Here is a 27,303-nt window from a genome sequence, read left to right on the forward strand (position 1 = left end):
CGGGAGGGAAGCGGGAGGGAAGGAAGGGATGAAGGAGATGGGCAGAGCTCCAAAGGCACTGTCCCTCGTGACCTAGATCAGCTGGACCCTGTCCTGTTTTTGTTTTTTTTAAAAACCTGTTGTCCAGATCAGTTTGGCTGGAGATGGCTTCCTCTGGGACTCTGCTGTTCCCTGCCACCATGTTTCAGTGTAGACATACTTCATCTACAATCTCTGTTTAGATCTGTGAGACCCCCCCCCCCCCCCGCGCAGCTTCCTCCACCAGCAGAAGTCCCTATTTTCAGGGGAAATGGAAAGAGCCCATGTCATTAATTCTGTTTTTTTTTCGATGATGGAGCAACAATCCATTTAAATTCCTCCTCCACATCTACTGTTAAACAATATAGAAGGGAATCTCCCCCAATGTTTCTTTGTCCTCTGAAAACCACTAAGTGTGTGTGTGTGTGTGTGTGTGGGGGGGGGGGGGGGGGGGTCTATTTTCAGGCCTTTCTTTGAATGCTTGCTAAAGTAGGTTACGGTGTGCCTATGAATGGCTTTATTGCTAATCTGTGATGAGACACAGGAGGGTTTTAATGAGGACAGTTGGAGTTTTCACTTTGAATTAAACCATACTGTAGGTCATGTCCCATATCGCCTTGATGTCTTACTGCCATTTGAAGAATGAGAAATGCCTCTGTGCAACCTCTCCCTTTGTTACCTGCTCTGTGTGCCTTCTCCCTGGATCATTCAAAGGCCAGGCACTTCTTATGCAACACCCAGAATTCAGCTGTGTAAAGACATAAAGACCATAATTCCTCAGCAAAGCCGCTACTGACATGTAGGCAACCATGGTTGCATATTCTTCAGGTTTGTGGTCCATTTTTTGCGTCACCCATGTTCTGCCGTTTGTTGTTTGCGTTTTCTATTAGTTGGTTGTTGGAGAGGACAGAACTCTTAAAATTGTTGTTTCATAAGAATTGTTTTATTCAACTTTCTTTTTTTCTGTGTACATTCGTGATGTGCTCTCTGCCTATTAGCGGAGTTAAATGATGCATGCAGGACATGTTCTGTAAAGCCTTTACACAAATATATGACATGTATAAGGATTTCACAATAAAACATGAATTAAGGCAAATAAATTAGTGTTACATTTTGAGTAAGCATACTTAAAAGGGTTATTTACCTCAGATTACAGTGTATTCTGATTTTTAATGGTATTTTGTAACAGACATTGATGTTGTGTCAGTGTCTGAGCTAGACCAAAAGAGGGAGGCTGTGTACCTTGTATAATCAATTAGTATTTCGTAGAACACTAATTGGACAGAATTATTTTGCTCTGATTACTTCTTTAGGCTACTTCGCATACCATAAAGACAATCTCTAATGTCCAGTCACTTTAATACATTTTTTGTCAGGTCCCTTCCAGCTTAGGTTTAGGGTAAAACATTGTTGTTGTTAGAATTGGAGTTATTTAAATTTAGAATTAGGATTTAGTCCTAGGTCAAGTTTGTGCACAAAAGTTTGGTTATTGGGGTTAGTTTAAGGTCAGGCCATAGGTAACATGGATTCCTGGGTTTCGGGGCCCCACAGAGATAGGATAACAAACGTGTGTTTGTGTGTGTAAGAATGAGCACCCAACTGACAACAAAATGCCGCAGTGAATCAGGATAAGCTTCAATCTCACAAATCACCAAGCTCAGGCATTGCCTCCCACTTTTTCTTTCTGAATTCTACAGGAATTCAAATTTTAAAGGAATTCAAATTTTTTGCCACCCACTTTTTCTTGTCTTTTGTCTTTAAATGTTTTCTTTCCTTTGAATGTTTTTCCTCTACCCTCTAAGCAATCCCTTTCTATCACACTTCCTGTCGAACTGCCTAGCGTTAACGTGTCTCCACTGCCTGTTGTCCAATCAGATCTCAGGACAGTATGGCACCACTGTGCTTGTTTTCTTATCCTGCTCATGGTCCAGAGGTTGCGTTATAGCCTTCCTCCTCATGGCTTATCCCTTCTTTATCTCTTTATGGGATCTCCAGCGTTTTAGCTGCCCAGTCCTATACAACTCCGTCTAGGGACTAAGCTACCTGAGTTTCTGGAACTTCCTTCAAGTTCACATAGTAATGTAGCTACAGTGTCAGAACAGTAATGTATCTACAGTGTCAACTGTAGCTATATTGTCAACAGTTCTGTGGCTACTGTGTATACTAGCTACCAAGATAAAATATATGTGCAGCTCTATGCTATATTACAGGGAGACACAAAAACAGCAAAGTGAGAAATGACAGGATAAAAGTTTGGAGCACTGGAAATTTAAAAGATTAAATATGTCTTATTGTGTAGTTCATAATTTGTTATATATCTTGATAGCAGTAATTGAAAGATCTTGTCATTTCAGGTACTACCAATAACGGTGGCCCCTTATCAAACTACTAATCGACTACAATTCCCTTTAACGGCAGCTGTAAAGAAACATCTTCGTTTGGTCCTGGGGCTTTGGGGTTCATGTATTGAGGTTTTCTGTGCTAATCCAGGCAGGTTAGTGTCGTCCTTCGTGCTCATAATCCCGTTAGCCGAGCCTCTCTTCATCCTAATCCAGCCAGAACACTGCTGTCCGTCCTGGGCTCTGTCACCCTCAGGTATGCAGCTGTACCAACACTGAACATACAGGTAAGGCACCTTCCTTATTACTCTATATCTTTGTACCTTGAGTAACCTGACTGGACTTACCAATGGGTTTCTTTGCCAAACGTTTTGGTGAGTTGTCAGTGTTGTGATGTGCCTAATTTGAAATGAGATCATGGTGCTATGTGTAAATACTCAGGAGACGTTGAGGTGGGTTTTGTGCAAATGTATAATACTCACACACAGGTCCATTGCCAGGAATCCTGAGCTCCCTGAAAAGATATATGCTTGGGCCCGACTTATAGAGGACATTGATGTTATTACGATCAGTGGGACCTGCCACGCCATGGGTCCTGTGAATCATACCCACCTTTCCCTGCTTGGGGTAGTGGAATTTTTTTAATGATTTCATGGTTTGTGCTTTAACGGGTTAAAGAACAGATAGTAGGTAACACCGCTGGCGCTATTGTCTGTAGGGGCAAACCCTTTCCTTTTAAACAGCACATTTAGGATCCACTGGTGGAGCGTTTCACGTTCCTTTATTAATAGTAATTAACTTGTGCCTGCTTCAGTGCAAATATACTAGAGGTGCACAGTTTGAGCCAAGATCCTAAGACTGGGTCAAAGATCAGGGGGCAGGGGATTATCTGTCAGGGGAAAGAAAGCCATTTAGAACTCAGTCTAGGATTAAACGGTTAACACGCACAGATTCTCTACAGTTATACTAACGTGACCGAGGACAGGTTTTGGCGGTGCAGCAATGTGGGTGAAACATTATAGAACTTGGTTTGTTTGATGAGATGGCATGGACAGTTGGAGAAAACATTGTTGCCGAATTAGGTTTTATTAATTACAAGAGATTGGCATTACTGTAACTGTCATTTTGAAGCAGCAGGTTGAGAGCGACGATCCACAGCATGACAACATAATCACACCCAACCAGAGCTTCCCACAAGATCTCACACAACATGACATTGTAAATCCAAACTTCACCAAAAGACCATTACAATCAGCGTGGTCTCTAAAGCAACTCAATTGACCTTCAACAGATTGTTTAATTAGAGCATTTCAGACATGAGGGTTGTCCTGGCATTTTCCTTGGTTTCAGGATGTTTAACTGGGTGGTAAAAGTGGTCCCTCAGCCCCCTGATGTCCCTGACTCTCTGGGAGAGGGAACGGCCAATCCAGCACCCGTAGCAGCGCCTCCTGTAAGACCACAATGACCTCACCTGCTCATCTGATAACCTCACATGATCAGACCAAAGACATTTTTGAAAGACGAAACCTTTTCTTAGATGACTGTTGTCGTCTTTGAATGTCTAATTGTCCTTTCATCTTTCCCTCCGAAGCAAAAAGCGTCCAAAGAGGAAGTAAAAAAAGAAGGTAATGCACCAATTCACATTAAACAGTGTGTCTTTTATAACACATTGAAACAACTGTGAAAAAAGTCAGTTCACTGCAATTTGCTGAACCGCTTCTTCACTTCTGTTGACATGCCTCTCAACAGTAAAGGCAAAACCGGCCAAACAGAAGGACGTTGATGTCTCGGAAGACAACAGGTGTGTGTCAATAAGGACCCGAGAGCTGGATGTTCTGCGTACATACAGTTGTATTCACGCAACGATGATGACGGAGGTGTTAATGTCTGTGTGTCTCTCCTTCTCCTGCTCATCCTTCTCCTCCACCGTGGACCTCCTTCTCCCAGTATTCAGAGTCAGAGTGGAATGATGACATGGCTATCCAATGGGTTTACTATTGCTCTGCCTCAACCAGGCACCCCTGACCCCCACCGGTCCAACTCTGTGTCCAAGGTGTGTGGAGGACGACCTTACTCACTGAACCTTTGACCTGTATCCGCTAGGCTTTCATTTTTCTTTACGTGTATCACTGGGTTAATGGGTGACTGGATGTTTCTCTCTCTCACTCCCTGCACTTTCTGCTTCCAATCCATTAGTCACTGCAGGAGGACGAAAGGTATTTTACTTCCAGTGATTTTGAACTGCAGGACTTGTGTTATAACTTTTTAAAAAGGTTGATGGGCTCTATCAAATGACTGATAATTCCCCTCCTAACAGGAATGGGGTGATTAAGTGGATTGCAGATGGACTGAGTAAAGTGGTGCCCCAACCAGATGACAAGTACAGAGAGGAGATCTGTCAGGATGAGGAGGTCACAGAGGTGAGACACGTCATGGTTTTCTGGGGAGTTTATGGTAATTTCCTTTATTTTCAGGACAGCACACAAGGCTCTGTGGTTTATTTGTAGATTAAATAGTTCTTAGTATGAAATAGCTAAAGGTAATAAAGAAATTTGAAGAAACTGCTGAGCAAACACTTCACTGGATTTCCCTTAGTCCCTCACAGAAATGACCAACTGTTCATGTTGCAGACAACTTTTAGGGTGTTTCACTAAGTTATCTGTCTTTAACTTGCCCAGCTTTTACAAATACTTTTATGACATTTCTTCTAGCAATCTCACAAGATATCAATAACCTTTTGGACAATACAAGAAATTGTTGTTAATTTTGATTTACTAATGGGTTTGTATTGGATGTTTTATAGTGTTTTTCTGAGCAAAAATAAATAGCCTTAAACAATTTCCTCAGGTGTCTTCAAAGTTTGAAGATAATGAGTCAAGGACAAATGATGTCAATGAATGATAAAATCTTGTACTTCTTAATGACATTTGCAATACAGCACCCTTCTATAACCAAATAACCCCTTTGAAAAGAAATAGATGAAGAGACATAAGAGGAACAGTTAAGTTTGTGAGTCATTCACTTTCTGTTGCTGTATTTCACATGGAGTCTTTTCTTTTATAGGTTTATGAAATTAAAGATTTGCCAGGTCTGTATTCAAATTTGTCACACAGCAATCATATTTGTATGTACCATGGTATGTCACAAAAGTTGAAACTGTACTAATTACAGTGAGGGAATAAATTATTTGATCCCCTGCTGATTTTGTACATTGCCCACTGACAAAGAAATGATCAGTCTATCATTTTAATGGTAGGTTTATTTGAACAGTGAGACACAGAATAACACCAAAAAAATCCAGAAAAACGCATGTCAAAAATGTTATAAATTGATTTGCATTTTAATGAGTGAAATAAGTTTTCGAACCCTCTCAATCAGAAAGATTTCTGGCTCCCAGGTATCTTTTATACAGGTAACGAGCTGAGATTAGGAGCACACTTTTAAAGGGAGTGCTCCTAATCTCAGCTTGTTACCTGTATAAAAGACACCTGTCCACAGAAGCAATCAATCAATCAGATTCCAAACTCTCCACCATGGGCAAGACCAAATAGCTGTCCAAGGATGTCAGTGACAAGATTGTAGACCTACACAAGGCTGGAATGGTCTACAAGACCATCGCCAAGCAGCTTGGTGAGAAGCTGACAACAGTTGGTGCGATTATTCGCAAATGGAAGAAACACAAAAGAACTGTCAATCTCCCTCGGTCTGGGGCTCCATGCAAGATCTCACCTCATGGAGTTGCAATGATCATGAGAACAAAACTATAGACTGATCATTTCTTTGTCAGTGGGCAAACATACAAAATCAGCAGGGGATCAAACAATTCTTTCGCTCACTGTACATCAGTTCCTCTCTTAACGGATTTGGTTACTGAATTCTCTTCTGTTAAGATGCAGAGCCCCTCCCACATATACCCGTGGTTGAGATGTTTTCAGACGATGAGGAGGAATTTCAGGCCCCCCAGTTTCCCAAGTGAGTTACATCAAACCAGCCCCAGCCAGACATCTCCGCACATCTCCGGTGACTTCACTGTCATCCCATCACACCAACAAAGACTGTCTTAATCTCCTCCCACCATCATTCCCCTTTCTCTCTCTCTCTCTCTCTCTCGCGCGCTCCTACTTTCTCTTCTCCCCTTCTTTTCCTCCATCCCTCTTTTTTTCGTGTTGCAGTGTGGTTAATTGGATTAAGAATGCCATTCCTCAGCCTGTGATGCTCCCTGCAGGGTATGTAGAAGCCCAGAGTAAGGCCCAACAGGCACAGTCTAAGAGGTCATCTATGGACAAAGGTAACAGAGTGTAAACATTTCAGGCTCCTTTCCTAGGCTGGAATAAAACCTGGTCCCTGACAAATAAGCAGACTAAGTGTAGAAGTTTTAGTTATAATAACTTACCAGCCCCGGGTTTACACCTGCCCTGTGTTCGGGAAAACCAACCTTATCTCCATCCCGTATGGATCAACTGGGTCTCCGTGTGCGCCGACGTTTTGCTGTCTTTTCTTCTTTCAGTTCTGTCACCACCTCCTGAGTCTCTCAAAGGTGACGAGGACTCGCAAAACTCCAAGTATGTCTACGCTGAGGTCTTCGCTGTCTACATGTGTGTTTTTCCAAGATCTTTTTGGCTTATTAATGAAGTGTTTCATTGTGTGTCCCTCAGGGTCGTGGGCTGGTTCGTGACAGGCCTTGGACTAAAAATGCCACAGCCTGTCACAAAATCCACAAATGATGTAGAAGTTGTTCAGAATGGTAAGTAAAACTTTTTTATTTTTTTACCATTTCTTTCCTCTAACCTTGAAACCGAAAGCTCAGTTTAAAATCAAGCAGACCTTGAAACACAAAAACAATAGGCTGACTATTGAGTTGGTTTAAAATATCACTTTGTGAATGACAGGAAGACCCATAACTAATGTGCTGACATGCACTTGGGATTTGTTTCTTACTATTTTTCTATAGTCCATACAGAGTTAAGTCACAGAAGAGACTAACCCTCTCCTGTTGGTCCGTTTCAACAGACCCTAACTCAGTCCATCTTCTCCTTCTGTTTCAGGGGGGGTAGCGCTGAGAGCCCCTTAAACAAAAGGAGAACGAAGACTATGGAACAATGAGACAGACTAAGAACAGAGAGATAGAGACATAGGCAGGCAGACATAACATCATAAATTATTGTGTAATTTTATTCCGCTCAAATGAGCCACCTGGCAGCTGTGAGGCATTGCGTAAAAATTATGTTAAACTCACTTTATTCTTTGTTTTAGTTTCTTTTTCTTTGAAGCACATCTACTATATATATCATTTCATTAAAATCTCTGTCAGTTGTTCAAACTGTTGGTACTGTATGTAGCAAGAAATGGGTCTTATGTGTCTTCATTAAGGTGATATTTTAAGTTAGGATACATTAAGGAAATACATACATATACAAAGCTTTTAGGCAGTATTGTCACTCATTATTTTTTTTACATGAAACATACCATATTAAACCACCATCTTGCATTTTATGCTTCTGGAAAAAAATTAAATAAAACAATTAAGCAATAAGAAATTGTCTTATAGACATTTTGCAAGTAAATATTATTGTTGCACTTTTAAAACCTACGTATGTAAATTGTAGGAACACATGTTTTGCCCTTGTAAACTATTGTGATCGCCTTGAACTACCAATGTGGCATATGTTTTTAATGTAATTTATACTGACTGAATTTTTGAGTTTATTAATGAGCACTTGACAATTATAAATAAATTGCTGTCAATTTTTTTTAAATAGTACTATTATGCCCTAATGCCTGTATAATAGTACAAAAATTCTAAAATAATAAAGATAATAAATATTTTGTGTTGTGATTTCTGAAAATACATTTACACTAAACATTTTTGCATGCATAATTAATTAAAGCTATTGCTTTAGAAGGATATCACATTTCAACTGTGGTTTAAAAAGGTTTTCCCTTCCAATCACCTACCATTTAATATATTGTTCACCATGTTGACTCTGGTTGTCCGTCTATTCTGTGACTGCTCATACTACAGTCTCCCAAAAACCCAAACAAGCGGATCTGGTCCTGGAGGAAGTGGTCGAAGGGGACTTGAAGGATCTGAGTCAGGTGGTGACACCCAAGGCCATGCATTCAGAAGCACCGAACACACAGCCAGCCATGATGCCTCCGGTGCAGATTGCACAGACAAAAATACCAGTGAAACCCGAAGAACCAGAACCAAATCTCCCGAACGTGCCGGAGTCTGCCACACCATCGCTGGAGGATGCTGAGACTCAGACGGGCAGGTGGACTCCCTTCATAGAGAGCATTAAGAGGGAGGCCGAGGGCATCGCCATTGCAACCATGGAGGAACGGTAAGGATGGAGTCAAGCGAAACCGAAGTCATTTCATGTTGAATGTCACAGCAGCCAGCCCACATTCACTAGTTCACAAAGTGAGTGTGGTTATGGTGATTATACAGAAGTAACCTCTCTTCTGATAGGTTTAATCAGATTGGGGGGGAGGGGGGGTTCTGTCAGAGAGAGAGAGTAACTTAAATTGTAACTAAATAGTTGCTACGCATGACCTACCGGTAATATTCCAGCAATGTGCCCATGTCTGCAGGATGACCCAGGAGCGACAGGACTTGGTGCGAATGGCTGAGGAAGTGGCCAGACACACAGCTGAAATGACAATCAGGCAGATGCAAGAGGCCCAGTCAATCAAGTTGTCCATTCACAGCCAAGAAGCCATTCTGGAGGAAGACGAAGACCCGGAGTAAGTTGTCACTTGGGCCTCAACCAGCCCAGAATCCAGTGGCTACTCCAGAGCTAATGCACCATCTACACTAGACATAATGCATGTAGCATTATAAGTGTAGGAGTTATAGGGGCTGAGGTTTAAGAGACAACAGACCGTACAGGTGTTGAGGCCCTAGGCCTGTAAAGGGTTTTTCCACAAACATGTTTAAAAGGAGCTTGTCTATGTATACATAAAAAAAAAAAAATGTAGGCCAACACCAAGAAAAAAATTTGACGGGATATTTAAGCTCATTGTCGTTGTCAACCCTTGATGCAGGTGAAATCTTGGCGATTTCCGAAGTGAGACAAAAATTGAACACTAGAATTCGTATCTTTCTAGGAACACTGGTGCACCTAATGCCTGGAACATTCCACTGTCACACATTAAAGAAAGTGGAGGTCTACATGCGAGAGAAATCGATGAGCTTTAGAGCACCCCCATTTAGGTGGGGCAGGAGGGTTGTGTGTCTCATCTATTTCACTGTCTCACCCACTGGACAGGTTACACAGCCTACAGGAGGAGAGTGAGGTGGAGCACACTAACAATAAGATAACAGAGTAAGATTAACTCACTCATAGGCTCCTAGAAAATATGGTGTTATCTAGAACCTAAAATGCTTCTTCAGCTGTTCCCAGATAAGCATTTGAAGAACCCTAAGTGTTAGAGATGAAACCCAAAAGGGTTTTCTTATAGGCTCAGCTGACGAACATTTTGTGAACCCTGTTTTTCATAAGAGTGCAGAATAGAAATATAGTATTTAACACAAGTATAGAGAAGGGAACATACCCATTAGTTCTCCCAGTTGAAAGTCACTTTAGCTGCTTAAATGATAGCATGGGCTTCTTTCGCTCGCATTCCACTCCGTGTACACAATGTGCTAATGACAAGGGGTAATGATATGTAGTTCTGGAACAAAAAGCCCTTTTTGAACCATTCCTTTTTGTGAATACTGGGAACCGAATCACATTGATGAAAGGACACTCATTTGACTGAACGATTTACTGACTTTTTCAGCTAAAACAACAAAAATCTGCAGAGAAATTACGTATATCCTAAAGATTACGTTCCTCACTGCAAAATTCGGAATGCCCATTTCTAACTGGAGTTACAAGGATTGGAATGTTAGCTAAAAAATAGAACAGACGTGAATGTTTCTAAGAATTGAAATAGCGTTAGCCTAGGTCTGTGGGTTTTTAAATGGTACTGTACTTGTTACTGAAAGCAATGTAAACTATTTTCCTGTGCAGAAACAAAGAAAGTGCTTTGTCTTCGTTATTTAGGTTATCAATATCAAAAAACTGCACGGCAGGCTATAATCAACAACTTGTGTGTTCACATTCAAATCAAGCATTGCACGTCCAGTCTTGCTCCAAATCTCTTATGGGTGCTCATTACTAATTACCGCTGCTTAGCTTTAGCATCCTTTTTACCATCATAGCAACCACATCGCTTCCCCAGACAACCGCGGCTGGGTCCCATCTCGATGGTTGCCTTAGTAACTGAGCGTGTCTCCTGTTTATCCGCAACGTCGCGGGTAAAGGAAGGCGCAGGTTTAGTTTCGAGCTAATCTGAGGGAGACAATTCTCGCTCGATTTCCAAACTTTTTAACCTGTACAGTACTGAGAATACGCCTTAAGAGGAAAACTTACCTAATTGCACTGGAAATCTCTTGAAGGTCCAAGTGAGTAGCCTCAAGCCCGCCTTGTTCGTATTGCATATTGGACAGGGCGTTCGTGTAATCTAGGAGTAGGAATGAATAGACCCGTGGCTTTTGCTAACAAAAAAGAAAGGGAAAAATATCTATCTTATAATGATTATTATTATGTTTTGATTGGCGAACTTCTTTATTAGACGCTCTGTCGACGTAATGCGGTGTGTTTGGAGGGTATACGCATATGCAAGTGAGTTATTTTGAGGGTGGTTTTACAATATGGTGACCCACTTGGCAACATTCTGTTGTGTTCGTTCTTATATATCTTCATATCACAGTGTGTATTTAGATGTGGCCTCTAACCACCCCTGTACTGTAGGTGCCAGGTGTGTCCTTCTGGGGAGGAACCAGGGAAGGCTGCCGAGACTGCCCAGCAGTCAGAGCCCAGGGAGGTTGCATCAACGTACGTGGAACCAGAGCCAGAGGAACCACAGCCCCAGGGAGCATCTCCATCCCCTCCTCCCAGCCCGGAGCCGGAGCCTAAAACAAAGGCCCAGGATGCTGAAGTAGCACCGGAACCGGTGACCCAACAACCGCAGACGGCAGATGGTACGGGGGCCGGCGACAAACCTGACACAAAGGTGATTTCACGGTCGTGGTTTGTTACAAGACTCAACATTTCGCTGTCTCTCCTGAGGGATGGGCAGCTGTGGCATGTAACTGTCAGCAAACGCTGTTCCCTGCTGTTGATTTGTCACTTACGGCTGTTCTGTGCCTGTCGGCTGCCTCTCTGTCTCATCAGGAGGAGGAGGAGAATGCAGAGGAGAGTGGATGTGGTGGTAAGTGTTTGTAGTTAAATGATTGCATTAATGTTTGCTATGGGAATATTGTAGTCAAAACATTTCCGTCACATCTGGGAACACCCGATTTTGAATGCTGGCTCAAGGAACAGAACGGAAAAACAGAAAAAATTATATATTGTTTTCAACGAACATCTAGTGTTGAAGAACTGAACCATGATTTCAATATTAGGAAACCCGATAAATAATATGAATTCCATTGCTAGCTCCTCCAGCCGCGTAGGGTTTCGCAATTTGATGAGCTCAATGAAAAAACATTTCAGATTTTACATATAAAATAATGAATACGTTAGGACAATATTAATCAGAGCTTATTTTGGTGTTTCGCCTGCCTGCCTGACTGACTGTGCTCTCATCTCAGTCCCTGCCAGCTGTGACGCAGTAAAGAGCTGTCTCATGCTTATTCCCCACGCTCCTGCATGCCTCGACAGCTTCAACAAACTGCTGAAAGACAACGACATCACCCCTCCCAAACTTCCCCCCATGCCCCAGCTCCCCACCAGCCTCTCCCAGGTCACCTCCCAGGTCACCAAACTTGTGCCCTCTCTCCCACCGGAACTCTCAGAGGAGTTCTCCCAGTACACCCGACCATTCACCCAAATGTCCCAGCAGATCTCACAGCTGCCCCAGCAGATCTCACAGCTGCCCCAGCAGATCTCACAACTGCCCCAGCAGATCTCACAACTGCCCCAGCAGCTGCAAGTCCAAATACCGAAGTATTTACCCGGTCTCCCCACGCAACTCCTCAACCTACCCCAAACCCTGTCTGGTATCCCCAGCCAAATATACAACCTACCTGAGCGAGTGGGCCAGTCTTACGCCAACGTGCAGAACCGCCTGAACAGCCTTAGGCCTCAGGATGCCTAAGGAGCAGCAGCCAATCCGGGACCTGGAGTTGGACAAACTGGTCCGCCAGGTTCCCATGGACCACCCCCCCCCAACCCGCACCCCTTCCCCGTCATCCCCCGGGAGTGCCTTAGAGCTGCCCAACGTGCCTTCCTATCCCCGCCTGCCCCCCATCAGCCTTTCCAGACAGCCGCCAGGCCTTTCCAACCCTGCACTCCACGCTGGAGACCATCCCCCATCCGCTCGACTGTCAGGTGATTCAGCAACAGCACACACGCCCTGCTATGGTCTGCTGCCCTGCTCAGCGCTGTGTTGTGTTGTGTTGGTCTGTGTTTGTTGTGTTGTGTTGGTCTGTGTTTTGTTGTGTTCTGTTGGTCTGTGTTTTGTTGGTCTGTGTTGTGTTGTGTTCTGTTGGTCTGTGTTGTGTTCTGTTGGTCTGTGTTTTGTTGTGTTCTGTTGGTCTGTGTTTTGTTGGTCTGTGTTGTGTTGTGTTGTGTTGGTCTGTGTTCTGTTGGTCTGTGTTGTGTTCTGTTGGTCTGTGTTTTGTTGTGTTCTGTTGGTCTGTGTTTTGTTGGTCTGTGTTGTGTTGTGTTGTGTTGGTCTGTGTTTTGTTGTGTTGTGTTGGTCTCTGTTTTGGTCTCTGTTTTGTTGTGTTCTGTTGGTCTGTGTTGTCTTGTGTTCTGTTGGTCTGTGTTTTGTTGTGTTCTGTTGGTCTGAGTTGCAGTTTGACTTAGTTGTTGACACTATCGTCCTTGTGTTTTGTGTCTCTACTATTTCTACTGTAGCCTGTGGTTCCAGGAAGTTTAAATGCTCTGTTTGTTCCCTTTATTTTTGTTTGTTTTGTTGGTAGGTTGTTACAGATACATTTCCGCTGTCTGTTTTTGTGATTGACAAGCCTTCTGGTGACACATGACATTCATTCTAATGTCCCTCGTTCTGACTAAGGTAGAGTTGCGTCATTCATTCAGTTGTTGTTGCTCCCCCAGCTACCTCAAGGCTTGGTTTACACCCGGCGGTCAATGTGGAGGACGTGGATTCTGGTGGAAAGGAGCAAGGCCTCCACCACATTCCACAAATTCTCACCCCCCAGGACCCCAACCTCAAGAATCTCACTGTACCTGGAGTGTCCAAAATCAGCCGACAATGGTGAGCTCACACTCCCAAATTCAAGTTATTAACATACAGTGGGGAGAACAAGTATTTGATACACAGCCGATTTTGCAGGTTTTCCTACTTACAAAGCATTCAGAGGTCTGTAATTTTTATCATAGGTACACTTCAACTGTGAGAGACGGAATAAAAAATAAAAAATCCAGAAAATCACATTGTATGATTTTGCATTTTATGGCATGACATAAGTATTTGATCACCTACCAACCAGTAAGAATTCCGGCTCTCACAGACCTGTTAGTTTTTCTTTAAGAAGCCCTCCTGTTCTCCACTCATTACCTGTATTAACTGCACCTGTTTGAACTTGTTACCTGTATAAATACACCTGTCCAAACACTCAATCAAATAGACTCCAACCTCTCCACAATGGCCAAGACCAGAGAGCTGTGTAAGGACATCAGGGATAAAATTGTAGACCTGCACAAGGCTGGGATGGGCTACAGGACAATAGGCAAGAAGCTTGGTGAGAAGGCAACAACTGTTGGTGCAATTATTAGAAAATGGAAGAAGTTCAAGATGGCGGTCATTCTCCCTCGGTCTGGGGCTCCATGCAAGATCTCACCTTTTGGGGCATCAATGATCATGAGGAAGGTGAGGGATCAGCCCAGAACTACATAGCAGGACCTGGTCAATGACCTGAAGAGAGCTGGGACCACAGTCTCAAAGAAAACCATCAGTAACACACTACGCTGTCATGGATTAAAATCCTGCAGCCCACGCAAGGTCTCCCTGCTCAAGCCAGCGCATGTCCAGACCCGTCTGAAGTTTGCCAATGACCATCTGGATGATCCAGAGGAATAATGGGAGAAGGTCATGTGGTCTGATGAGACATAAATAGAGCTTTTTGGTCTAAACTCCACTCGCCGTGTTTGCAGGAAGAAGAAGGATGAGTACAACCCCAAGAACACCATCCCAACCGTGAAGCATGGAGGTGGAAACATCATTTTTTGGGGATGTTTTTCTGCAAAGGGGACAGGACGACTGCACCGTATTGAGGGGAGGATGGATGGGGCCATGTATAGTGAGATCTTGGCCAACAACCTCCTTCCCTCAGTAAGAGCATTGAAGATTGGTCATGGCTGGGTCTTCCAGCATGACAACGACCCGAAACACACAGTCAGGGCAACTTAGGAGTGGCTCCGTAAGAAGCATCTCAAGGTCCTGGAGTGGCCTAGCCAGTCTCCAGACCTGAACCCAATAGAAAATATTTGGAGGGAGCTGAAAGTCCGTATTGCCCAGCGACAGCCCCGAAACCTGAAGGATCTGGAGAAGGTCTGTATGGAGGAGTGGGCCAATATGAGCTCTGTAATTGCAAACAAAGGTTTTTGTACCAAATATTAAGTTCTGCTTTTCTGATGTATCAAATACTTATGTCATGCAATAAAATGCAAATTAATTACTTAAAAATCATACAATGAGATTTTATGGATTTTTGTTTTAGATTCCGTCACTCACAGTTGAAGAGTACCTATGATAAAAAAATAACAGACTTCTACAAGCTTTGTAAGTGGGAAACACTGCCGATTTTACAGGTTATCAAATACCACTGTATGTGTGGTAACTGTAAAGTTAGTGCCTCACTAACACACAGTAGTACTGTGCTTCATTTCCCACACTCTGATTATGTCTTCTAACTCTGGGTTTTCTTTTTTCCTTCAATAATGCATTGGTCAACACAGCAAAGTTGCTGAAAAAGAGTAAGAATGGAGCATGGCCGTCCTAGATTATGCACTAGTCTCTTGTATGTTTCTGCTCTGTGCTGTATAGTGGACTGCTGTTCTGTGCTGTGCTCTACTGTCACATGTCCTGCTGGTGTCTCTTGTCATGTGTCTGTTGCCTGTGTCTACTGTGAGTTGTATCAATAGTCAAATGCAATAAACAGAGAACTATAGTGTATCATCAGGGTTGTGTGTCAGTTGTGATTATGACTGTCATCCTCTCTTCCCCCAACTTCCTTACCAATATGATTATTCACCCCCCCTCCCCCACACACACACACACCCACACACAAACACTCCCTTATCCCTGTTGTTGGAATCATGGGCTGGCTGACCTAGTAAGAAGAAACCCAGGAATATCTGGACCAAGATGTAAGCTTTTGTGATCGTTATCACATCAAGACTTTATCCATCCATCTGTACATCAACATCCTTCCCAACATGATCCCTTCATCAAGACTGCCCCCCCCTACTGTGCTGTACCCCTAAAACATTCCAGACCCCTGCAGTTCATAGTCTATTCAGAGTATCTGTGACCCCTGTTGAATGTTAAAGCAGCATAACTTCAACCATACTGTATCCCCTCACCGTTCCATTAGCATATCTAGGCCGTAGTGTCTTATAGCAAGGACTTCATTTCGAGGAGCTCTGTTATAACAGCACATAGCGGCCTCAGTGTTTTCTTCTTCGTCTGTCTGTGTGTGAGCAATCAGTGTTGTTTCCTACTGTGCTTGAGCTGTGTCCTAACTGCCTTCACAGAAAGAAGCTGTACTCTCAGAGCGATGAAGACGAAGAGGAGATGGAGACCGCAATGAGGGCGTGGCCTAGCCAGTCCAGCATCCTCAGTGGAGAAGATGGGTGAATTCCTCCACATCACTGTTAGCTAACCACACACTGTATGACTCTTGAAAATAATGCGTTGGGTCAGTTTGAGTTGAAAATGTGAATCCTAATGACCCTTCTCATGGAAAGATATTCACTGAGACAATAAAACTGCTGAGGTAAAATGGGTTTCAGGGAGACATTTTCCTCGAGCACACGATGGCTGTTTTGCTTCTACTCACTTCAAAATAATATTTATTTGTGCTCTCAAGAGAAAAGAGTTTGGCGCACGGGTGTTTTGTCTGTCTGTTCATTATCCCGTGGCTGTTTCACCTTTTTGAAGGCTGAGGCCCGCGTCGTCTGCTAGTCAGGCCAGCTACGTCGTGAACGAGCGCTTACAGGTGCTGGTCAAGATGTTTAAGGAGAGGACGGAGAGGGCCAAAGAGAAACTCATTGATCCAGACGACTCTGAGGACGACAGTCCCACCGCCTGTGAGTAACGCTTGGAGTCACGCGGGTCTGGGCAGTGCCCCAGGGTTGGTCATTGGTTTCTTTCTCGGAGTGGCCTCATTATCTTAGGCGTACCAACAGGCAGCGCCTTACTTGAAAACATCTCTGTAGGATTGTGGCAGTCAATCATGGGAATGCGAGCGATATCCGCGCGCAACCGCACAGAGACACACACACACACACACACTCAGACTCTTCACTGACACTGCTGTTAGTGATATTGGCTGTCCTGTAGCCTTGCCACTCTGTCCCAACCTACAGGGCACTCTGTCCCAACCTACAGGGCACTCTGTCCCAACCTACAGGGCACTCTGTCCCAACCTACAGGGCACTCTGTCCCAACCTACAGGGCACTCTGTCCCAACCTACAGGCCACTCTGTCCCAACCTACAGGGCACTCTGTCCCAACCTACAGGCCACTCTGTCCCAACCTACAGGGCACTCTGTCCCAACCTACAGGGCACTCTGTCCCAACCTACAGGGCACTCTGTCCCAACCTACTCACCCTTGGCTCTGGTCTCCTTTGATGTGCTCAGAGCCCCTCCATGTAGGCTACATGATCATGCATGATCCTATGCTCGTCGTGGAATGATAAGGGAGATGATGCCGTCCAAAACATTTCTGTTATATTCCCGTAATAATTGTTTTATTTCCATTTCATTTTTTTAAAGCATTTTTATTTAAAAAGCCCTCAGTTGGCTATCCTTATTCTAGCACGCAATGCATCAGGTATCTTTCTGGCACTCGGCCTGTAGGACATTCTGATCATTCAGGCCAATAACGTGACATCAACGGTAGGCCTAGGCTATTACCTGGCTTACCAAGAATGTGCGTCAGACAACATACAATTGGCAGTAGCCTAGTACATTTTATTTGAGGAGATGAGAACTTCCTAAAAACAGGCTATGTGCCAATGTGCTTGTTCAAGGGCAGCTACTAGAATGTTGACTGTCAACACACGGAACATGCTGATGAGACAATGTGTCTTCTGAGTAACGAATACAGTTGGTGTTCTTTGTTACTTCATATAGCCTATGCTATTTAAACAGAATATATCCCCAACTTGGATGACAGTATGCTGTGCTCCTGGGTCAGTGCAGCGGATGAAAATACAGGAGCAGCTCTTTAGCGCTCGTCCCTGTTATTGCACTCGCAGTTTCTGCTGCCGAAATAGCTGAAATAATTCTGAACCAATTACGCTGCCAGCACTGAGGTCTACGGTTGTGTTGGTTTGTTCGAATAGATGCCCTAATGTCAAACCAGACCTTGAAACTCTCAGAACTATTCAACTCTCAGGCAAAGAATAATTTAGAATGAAAAAAAGAAAAAAGATACCTCACACTTTTACAGTACGTTTTATTTTTTTTAAGGGCAAACACACAGTCAATCAACACAGCACAATCAGTGACCTGTTTAACCTGACCTTTCACTCCTCTCGGCCCTCACGCCTGCAGCCCCTGCAAGAGCTCCAGCCCCTCCTTGTGTGCCTTCCGAGGTGCCGCCGGCCTCCCCTGAGAGGGAGCTGGAGGAGCAGCAACGACAGCCCAAGTCCAGATTGTGCTTCAAGGTGACACCTCCCGGATGGATCCAAGCCCTGCTGCGCTACCGCTTCCCTGCTAGTATCGACCCATTCACCAGTGAGCTCCCCTGGCATACGCAACCTCTTACTATCCCTCCTCCTTCAGCGCTCCTCCCTCACACTCCTGCTCCCTGCCTTCCTCCTCATATTCTTCCAGTAAACTCTTTGACTTCCCTCCTTCTTCTGCTCCAACTCTGTTGACAGTCTCCTTTGTAGACTTCCTTGGGCTTTTTTGTCTGAATGTAAGTCTGGCTCCTCCAAGTGGTCAAAGGGTTGAACAGAATGGGCTGACCCATGTGATGCCTGCTCTTTCTTGTGATGTACATGGGTGATGCATTAAGGGCCTCCTCTGGTTGTTCACTCTGGTTCTCCTTCCTAGATCTGGTCTATGTTCTGTGGCTGTTTTTCGTCACCTTGGCTTGGAACTGGAATGTGTGGATGATCCCAGTGCGCTGGGCCTTCCCCTACCAGACCCCGAGTAACATCTACCTGTGGTTACTCATGGACTACCTGTGTGACCTCATCTACATCCTGGACATGCTGGTCTTTCAGCCTCGTCTGCAGTTTGTCCGCGGTGGAGATATTGTGGTGAGCTAGCCGGCTTAGGGGGCATGTCAGTACAGTGGATAAATGTCCCTGTTTCTATATTTTCTAGGGAGACTGTCTTGCTAGACAAAGGTTTATGTCTCAAATACGTTTTCCATGTACAACACGCATGTAAACGCACCGTGTCAAAATCTTTGATTTATGTGTTTTGTTTGTTCCCGTTGCAGTTTGACAAAACGGACATGAGAAAGAACTACATGAAAACCTTTCGTTTCAAGGTAGCTTTTCATCAGACAACTTCGCAGTATTCACTACTGAACAGCCTGGAATAATTGGGTGCTCCCAGGACAAAGATGTGTGAGGATCTTTTCTGAACATATCTTCGTTGACAGTTTTTCTCTGGGTTACAGATGGATGTCATCAGTCTTGCTCCACTGGAGTTGTTCTATTTTAAAACTGGAATCAACCCACTCCTCCGAATCCCACGGGTGCTTAAGGTGAGGCTTCAACGGACACCTCTTTGGTCCACCTGGCTGGAGGCCCGGACACATACACAAGTGTTAATCACACTCCAATGAACACATGTCAAATGTCCCCCCAGATAATGTCTTTCTTCGAGTTTAACGACCGTCTTGAGGCCATCCTGACTAAAGCCTTTATTTACAGGTGAGCACTATCAAATCATTGTTCAATTCTGCACCGGTGACTCTATGTTCAGATCTCACGGACATCGTTCCAAATGACATGATAGCTAGGCACTTTTTGAATACCGGGCTTTTCTGAGATATGTTTATGGGGCAGCTCAGCATATGTAACCCAGTGTCTCTCCTCGGGTCGGGGTCCGATCAGAGTCATCCGGACCACCACCTACTTGCTGTACTGTCTTCACTGTAACGCCTGTCTGTTCTACTGGTTCTCTGCGTATGGAGGTCTGGGATCCACTCAGTGGGTGTATGATGGAAACGGCAACAGGTGTGTGGAATTTGTGTCCATTGAAGGGACTCTCCCAAGCTATTGTGTAATTTTGCCACTAGTACTCGTGAACCAAATCAGGTCCCCATTGTTGTATCGTGACGTGCGAGTGCTTGTCGCGCCTCGATGAAGACGAGCACAAAAGCAAAACAGCACAAGAAATGAGTTATATTGTGATTTTACGGAAATGTGGAACAGATTTAACTGCTCTAATGATTCAAGAGAATCAATCAATAATTTTTTTGGAAATGTCTCAGATTTTATTATTTGCTCATGTCGCTTGCAATGTCGACTAAATTACTCAAAAACGATATAAACCTGGTTTTGGAACCCTGGAAGGAATGGAAACAGATGGTGGTTAAATTATTGGTGTTTAACAATAATCAGCAGTATGAACAATTAGAAAGTGAGAAATTGAATCAATGTTAAATTAATAGGCAAAGCTATTGATTCTTGGATTGGCCATCAATGTCGTAGATAATCAATAGTTAGAAAAAAAATTGTGGCAGTAGTGTTTGGCTACTTTAAAGTAAAACAACAATGTATCAAGTCGATGTTTACCCTTAATTAATTCAGAAGGAAAAAAAATATCAGAAAATAGAACATGCAAAGTACTACAGGTACAATATGCATGCAATCAATAATGTATGTAAATCACACAGGATAAGAGCATCAACTAAATTATGGATTAGTGTTGCTAAATGACCTAAATGTAAAATGGATGAATGTTTGCTGGAAGACTAAATTGTGAATGTAAAATAGATTGGAGCATCTGCTGGATGAATAGTGTAAATGTAAAATAGTTGAACATCTGCTAGATAACTAAAATGTACATGTAAAATGGTTTAAAGCATTTCTAAATTACTTAAATATAAAATGGATTGTAACATCTGCTAGATGGCAAAAATGTACATGTAAAATGGTTTAATAAAGCATTGCTAAATGACTTAAATGTAAAATGGATGAGCATTTGCTAGATGACTGAAATGTATAGTACATGTAAAATGGTTTAAAGCATTGCTAAATGACGTCTGTTAGATGAGTGTGTACAGTAATAGTCAACAGTTTGAACACATCTACTAATTTAAGGGTATTTTAGTTTTAAAATGTTCTACCTTGTAGAATAGCGAAGACATCAAAAACTTTATAACACATATGGAATCATGTAGCAACCAAAAAAGTCTTAAACAAATATGATTACATGTTATATATACAGTCACGCTCAAAAGTTTGCATACCCTTGGAGTATTGGTATATATACCAATTATAAAGAAAACATGAGTGAGCAGGCAAAACACTTGTCTTTTATTTCTTATAGGATTCACATTCAAATGTAGGTCATAACAGAATGGCACAATCAATTACTGACCCCTGTTCAAAAGTTTGCATACCCTTAGTTCTTAATACTGTGTATTGCCCCCTTTAGCATCAATGACAGAATGCAGTCTTTTGTAATTGTGGTCTATGAGGCCCCGGATTCTTGCAGGTGGTATAGCTGCCCATTCGTATTGGCAAAATGCCTCCAGGTCATGCAAAGTCTTTTATCGTCTTGCATGAACTGCACGTTTGAGAGCTCCCCAGAGTGGCTCGATGATATTAAGGTCAGGAGTCTGTGATGGCCACTCCAGAACCTTCAACTTTTTCTGCTGTAACCACTGCAGGGTCAACTTAGGGTCGTTGTCGTGCTGGAAAGTCCAAGAGTGATCCATATGCAGCTTTCGTGCAGAAGAATGCAAATTGTATTTTCTGATTACATGTTCCATTCATCTTGCCATCAATTTTCACAAGATTCCCTGTGCCTTTAGAGCTCACACATCCCCAAAACATCAGTGAGTCACCACCTTTTGGTCTCGTCACTCCAAATTACTGTGTACCAGAAGTTGTGAGGCGTGTCAAGGTGTTGTTGGGCATATTGTAACCAGGCTTTTTTTGTGGCATTGGTGCATTAAAGGCTTCTTTCTGGTAACTCGACCATTGCAGCAAATTTTTTTCAAGAATTGTCATTGTGCTCCTTGAAACAACCACACCATCTTTTTCCAGAGCAGCCTGTATTTCTCCTGAGGTTACTTGTGGGTTTTTCTTCTGGGGTTTTTGGCTGAAATCTTTCTTGGTCTACCTGACCTTGGCTTGGTATCAAGTGATCCCTGAATTTTCCACTTCTTAATAAGAGATTGAACAGTACTGACTGGCATTTGCAAGGCTTTAGATATCTTTTGGATATCTTTATAAAGTTCCATTACCTTGCTACGCAGGTCTTTTGACAGTTCTTTTATGCTCCCCATGGCTCAGTATCTAGCTTGCTCAGTGCATCCACGTGAGAGCTAACAAACTCATTGACTATTTATAAACAGACACTAACTGCAATTTAAAAAGCCACAGGTGTGGGAAATGTACCTTTAATTGCCATTTTCACCTGTGTGTCACCTTGTGTGTCTGTAACAAGGCCAAACATTCAAAGGTATGTAAACTTTTGATCAGGGGCATTTGGGTGGTTTCTGTTATCATTATGATTTAAAAAGGAGCCAAACAACTATGTGATAATAAATGGCTACATATGATCACGATCCTTAAAAAAAAAAAAAATGATTAGTCATATTTTCAAAATCAATGCTAAATTTTTACAATTTCTGCCAGGGTATGCAAACGTATGGGCACCACTGTAATTGATTGACTACAGCTTTGAACACTAATTGCATTCTCTCAACCAGCTTCATGAGGTAGTCACCTTGAGTCCTTTTCCAACAGTGTTGAAGGAGTTCCCACATATGTCATGATGTGTTTCAGTTACATCCACTTTTACTATTTAGTCTGGTTATCATATGTTTCAGTTACATCCACTGTTACTATTTAGTCTGGTTATCATATGTTTCAGTTACATCCACTGTTACTATTTAGTCTAGTTATCATGTGTTTCAGTTACATCCACTGTTACTATTTAGTCTGGTTATCATGTGTTTCAGTTACATCCGCTGTTACTATTTTGTCTGGTTATCATGTGTTTCAGTTACATCCACTGTTACTATTTAGTCTGGTTATCATATGTTTCATTTACATCCACTGTTACTATTTTATCTGGTTATCATATGTTTCAGTTACATCCGCTGTTACTATTTTATCTGGTTATCAAATGTTTCAGTTACATCCGCTGTTACTATTTTATCTGGTTATCATATGTTTCAGTTACATCCGCTGTTACTACTTTGCTGTAAAGACCCTGATCACCATTGGAGGATTGCCGGAACCCACAACACTCTTTGAAATCATCTTTCAGCTCATCAACTACTTTGTTGGTGTATTTGTCTTTTCCATCATGATTGGACAGGTTGGTTACCATATTACCAATAAACTACATATCGATAAAACCTTTAGATTAGGTTTAAAGTAGGATTACTACCTTAATTCTTACCCTTCCGCGTGTGCTAGTGTAAGCTGATCTTAACGTGGCCTGTTGTGCCTGTTGTGCTCCTGGTTATCCGCTGGCTGTCTGTTGCAGATGAGAGACGTGGTTGGGGCTGCTACAGCAGGACAGACACACTACAGAGCGTGCATGGACAACACCGTCAAATATATGGCCTCATATCGTATACCTAAAGATGTGCAGAACAGGGTCAAGACCTGGTACAACTACACCTGGCAGTCTCAGGGCATGTTGGGTAAGTTCATTTTCTGTCGTGTTGTGCAGCGCTGTAATGTGTCACATTGTGTTCCATTGACTCTGTCTTTGTGTCTGGCTCTATTCAGATGAGCAGGAGCTTCTGGTCCAGCTCCCGGACAAGATGAGGCTGGACATCGCTGTGGACGTCAGCTATGACATTGTCAGCAAAGTGTCTCTCTTTCAGGTGAAGTGTCTGTTTGGTCAGGCTGTGGCAGCCCACGTGGAAATTGAAGAGCTCTGTCTTTGTGGAATTCTAACCCTGCCTTGTCTGTTCCCCTCAGGGTTGTGACAGACAGATGATTTTTGACATGCTGAAGAGACTGAGGTCCGTTGTCTATCTCCCAGGGGACTATGTCTGTAAAAAGGTAAAGGTCAAAGCATGACGTGTTAGCTTTGCTGCCTTTACAGCTTGTTGCTGTGTGTGTCTGTGAGCTTCACTGTGTTACTGTCTTCACTGTGCAGTATGTGTGTGTGTGTGTGTGTGTGTGTATATATATATATATATATATATATATATATATAATAACAACTTTCCTCCTGTGTTTCCAAGATTAGAGTAAGAGAAAAATAAGGGTAAATGATATGTTATAAAAATTTGATTGTGATTCTCCTGTAATAGGCCCTTTAATTGTACATTTAGAGAGAGGAATGAGCTAGTTTTGGATGTTTCTGTAGCATACAGCTGCCTTTTCAAACTAATAACAAATAATAGATACAAATGATATACTAACACATGATATACACCTGCCAGGGAAGCCGTCTTTACAGTTTTGAAAAGGTTTTCTTTATTTACCACATATATAATTTGCTTTTCTGGATAGTTTAAAGTATTTCTGTCAACCCACAAAACATTCATCATTAGCTAGCAACCGCCTGGACATGGTGCCATCAAACTTGTACCTGGCCAAACACCAGAATAGTTTGGCCAGGTACTCATAAATGGGTAGTGAGCTATTGCTAGGAGACTGCAGTGGGGAGCAGCAGAGGTCCAGGCTTCTGACCGCCTCTCCATCTCCTCAGGGCGAAGTTGGACGGGAGATGTACATAATCAAGGCTGGGGAGGTGCAGGTGGTTGGTGGGCCGGACGGGAAGACGGTGTTTGTCACGCTCAGGACTGGGTCAGTGTTTGGGGAGATCAGGTAAGCATCCTGGTGTCAGGTCTGACGTGGGCATTTATTAGCTGCATTTTCTTTAGGACGTGTACTTTTCATAGCGACAGTCTCCCTCCCTCCGACAGTCTCCCTCCCTCCCTCCGACAGTCTCCCTCCCTCCCTCCGTCAGTCTCCGTCCTTTCCGACAGTCTCCCTCCCTCCCTCCGACAGTCTCCCTCCCTCCCTCCGACAATCTCCCTCCCTCCGACAGTCTCCCTCCCTCCCTCCCTCCCTCCGACAGTCTCCCTCCCTCCCTCCCTCCGACAGTCTCCCTCCCTCCCTCCCTCCCTCCGACAGTCTCCCTCCTTTCGGACAGTCTCCCTCCCTCCCTCCGTCAGTCTCCCTCCCTCCCTCCGTCAGTCTCCCTCCCTCCGACAGTCTCCCTCCCTCCCTCCGACAGTCTCCCTCCCTCCCTCCGACAGTCTCCCTCCCTCCCTCCGACAGTCTCCCTCCTTTCCGACAGTCTCCCTCCCTCCAACAGTCTCCCTGAATCGTCCAAGCCTATCACAAGTGGCCCAAGTAGACATGGTCGTGGTTACAGATTGGACACCTGAAATTAGGGAGAAGAAAAGAGGCGTGTCTTTGTTTTTTGAAGTTTTCTTTTTTGGGCGGGAAGTCTGCTGGCTGTAGGTGGAGGGAACAGAAGAACAGCAAATGTGGTGGCTCATGGATTCGCCAACCTGTTCATTCTGGACAAGAAGGACCTCAATGACATTTTAGTGCATTACCCAGAGTCTCAGAAGCTTCTCCGGAAGAAGGCCAGGTGAGAGAGGGAAGGTCAACAAAACAACTTCATTTATTGGTGCCTTGTACTTTATGGTTTTAGATTGGAACGTGAAACACAACGAATTTGTGATTATTTGATTTCTGGGCTGCAGGAAGATGCTGGCAAAAGACAAGAAGCCTCCAGACCCTCCGAAGGAGCCTGCCCAGGTTATTCCTCCTCGAACGGAGACTCCCAAGCTACTCAAAGCAGCTCTGGAGATGGCTCAGCAGAAAACAGGCCTCAAAGGGACCCTCGCCAAGATAAAACAGAAGACCCACAAATCCAGTGTTTCTCAACAGGTACGGCCTTTTCTCTTCAGAAACCACCCTATGCTGTTAGATTTACTGGTCACTCAAGGAACCCTGGCATTCCTTAGTCACCAATTGTCAGTGTTGTAGGAAACCAAGTGTCAGTGTGGCACAGACATAGATGCCACATGAGCTCAATGGAACTAAACTCCCCATTTCCCCACAGCCCTCCTTGTCCTCCTCAGTGTCTCCTGTCTCTCCCGTCTCCAGCCTGGAGCCAGGGCGCGAGGCTGACGCCGTGTCCCCAGTCTCAAACTGCTCCACACCGCCTCAGCAGGACTCCGGTGCTGAGACACTCTTCACGGTGCAGGACCAAGCGGAGGGAGAAGAGCGTTGGAAGAGGAAAGATGAGAGAAAGCCATGAGTTTTCTCCCGCTGCTTTTAAGAGCCGCGTTCATGTAGAGAAAGGGAGGAGGTCATGTGGCCACTCTCCACGCTGCTGCCAAGAGGGAAGGGCTGTGTGTCCGAAAGTTCATCAAAATATGTCTCCGCAGTCACAGAGCCCAAGTCCCGTATTCTTTCTTACCCATAACAGACACGTTTTCTTACCTCACTGGTTAGGTTCTTATCCAGTGGTAGGCAGACTTTCATGCGAAAAATGATATTTAATAACATAGGCACTCTGGTGTTGTTCGCCACACCCAGAAAATCGGTCATGTCATGACAATTAGTCCTTTAACAAGCTTGTCACTGTGCCCGGTCACTACCCTGTAAATCCGTCAGGGCCTATTTAGTCCCTGGGATTATAGACGTTCTGGAGTCGCCGTGGTAGGAACACAGAACTATCACCGCATATCACTGGCTGGACTTTACCTCAGAATGATGGTAATCTCCACACATAGACATCCAAGCCAGGGGTGGCAAACCGGTTCCACGGAGGGCCGTGTGTCTGCAGGTTTTTGCTCTCACCTTGTACTTGATTGATTAATTAGGTCACTAATTGGTTAGTTTCTACCCTCACCTGGTTGTGTAGGTCTGAACTGGGAACCAATTTATAGGAAAAACTAAAAACCTGCAGACACTCGGCCCTCTGTGGAACCGGTTTGACACCCCTGATCTACGCTGTGATTTCTCTCATAAGACACTTAACACTTTCCAAAAGATCCCTCCAGGTCATTCTTGTTGTCATTAAACCACTTTTTTCATGACACACTTCATTTTATTGCATAAAACTGTGGATGGAAACATGGTTACTGTGCTATTCTTACCTGTGCGACACCTGTGGACTATGGGGCAATCTGGGCTACTTAATTTGACCAGGATTTAGAGATGGGTGGAACACATTGAACTACTTGATTGTGTTTATAATCCCAGGGCTCAATGGACAAATCAGCAATAACTAATAATAGAACTACATCTTGTTAAGGGGATGACAAGGTGGTCACATAGGGTAGAGTTAAACGTGTGTGTGGGTGGGGGTGGGTGGGGGTGTGGGTGGGTGTGTGTGGGTGGGGGTGTGGGTGGGTGTGTGTGGGTGGGTGTGTGTGGGTGGGTGTGTGTGTGTGGGTGTTTCCAGGTTTTCTGTTCAGTCTACTTTTTGAAAACAAATGCCTTCTCCTAAGCCCTAGTATTAGATCATTTTCTTAATTATATATACGTAAAACAAGAAAAAGGTTTTGAT

General features: G+C 43.7%; 1 protein-coding gene across 4 annotated transcripts; it reads left to right on the forward strand.

Annotated features, from left to right (window-relative positions):
• Positions 1–2,334: 2,334 nt before the first annotated feature.
• LOC105018214 (cyclic nucleotide-gated cation channel beta-3) lies at positions 2,335–26,603 on the forward strand. 4 transcript variants are annotated; one of them, XM_029115326.2, is made up of 36 exons: positions 2,335–2,644; positions 3,708–3,807; positions 3,949–3,982; positions 4,107–4,158; positions 4,305–4,410; positions 4,554–4,573; positions 4,675–4,777; positions 5,421–5,445; positions 6,248–6,329; positions 6,530–6,645; positions 6,865–6,919; positions 7,013–7,101; positions 8,380–8,701; positions 8,952–9,104; positions 9,629–9,685; positions 11,159–11,420; positions 11,582–11,618; positions 13,472–13,631; positions 15,335–15,352; positions 15,713–15,745; positions 16,133–16,231; positions 16,539–16,687; positions 18,160–18,342; positions 18,664–18,872; positions 19,058–19,108; positions 19,241–19,327; positions 19,432–19,496; positions 19,680–19,802; positions 22,983–23,124; positions 23,296–23,455; positions 23,544–23,641; positions 23,739–23,822; positions 24,478–24,596; positions 25,225–25,371; positions 25,487–25,673; positions 25,849–26,603. In XM_029115326.2, the coding sequence occupies exons 2-36, from the start codon at positions 3,709–3,711 to the stop codon at positions 26,044–26,046; spliced, it is 3,924 nt and encodes a 1,307-aa protein (XP_028971159.2). In that variant the 5' UTR covers positions 2,335–2,644; position 3,708; the 3' UTR covers positions 26,047–26,603. The 4 variants fall into 4 exon arrangements, with proteins under 4 accessions (XP_028971159.2, XP_034144324.1, XP_034144325.1 ...); XM_034288433.1 differs by having other exon boundaries at positions 6,254–6,329; XM_034288434.1 differs by lacking the exon at positions 15,713–15,745 and having other exon boundaries at positions 2,336–2,644.
• Positions 26,604–27,303: the final 700 nt, after the last annotated feature.

The sequence above is a fragment of the Esox lucius genome, chromosome 19 (genome assembly GCF_011004845.1).
Source record: "Esox lucius isolate fEsoLuc1 chromosome 19, fEsoLuc1.pri, whole genome shotgun sequence".
Lineage (NCBI taxonomy): Eukaryota > Metazoa > Chordata > Actinopteri > Esociformes > Esocidae > Esox > Esox lucius.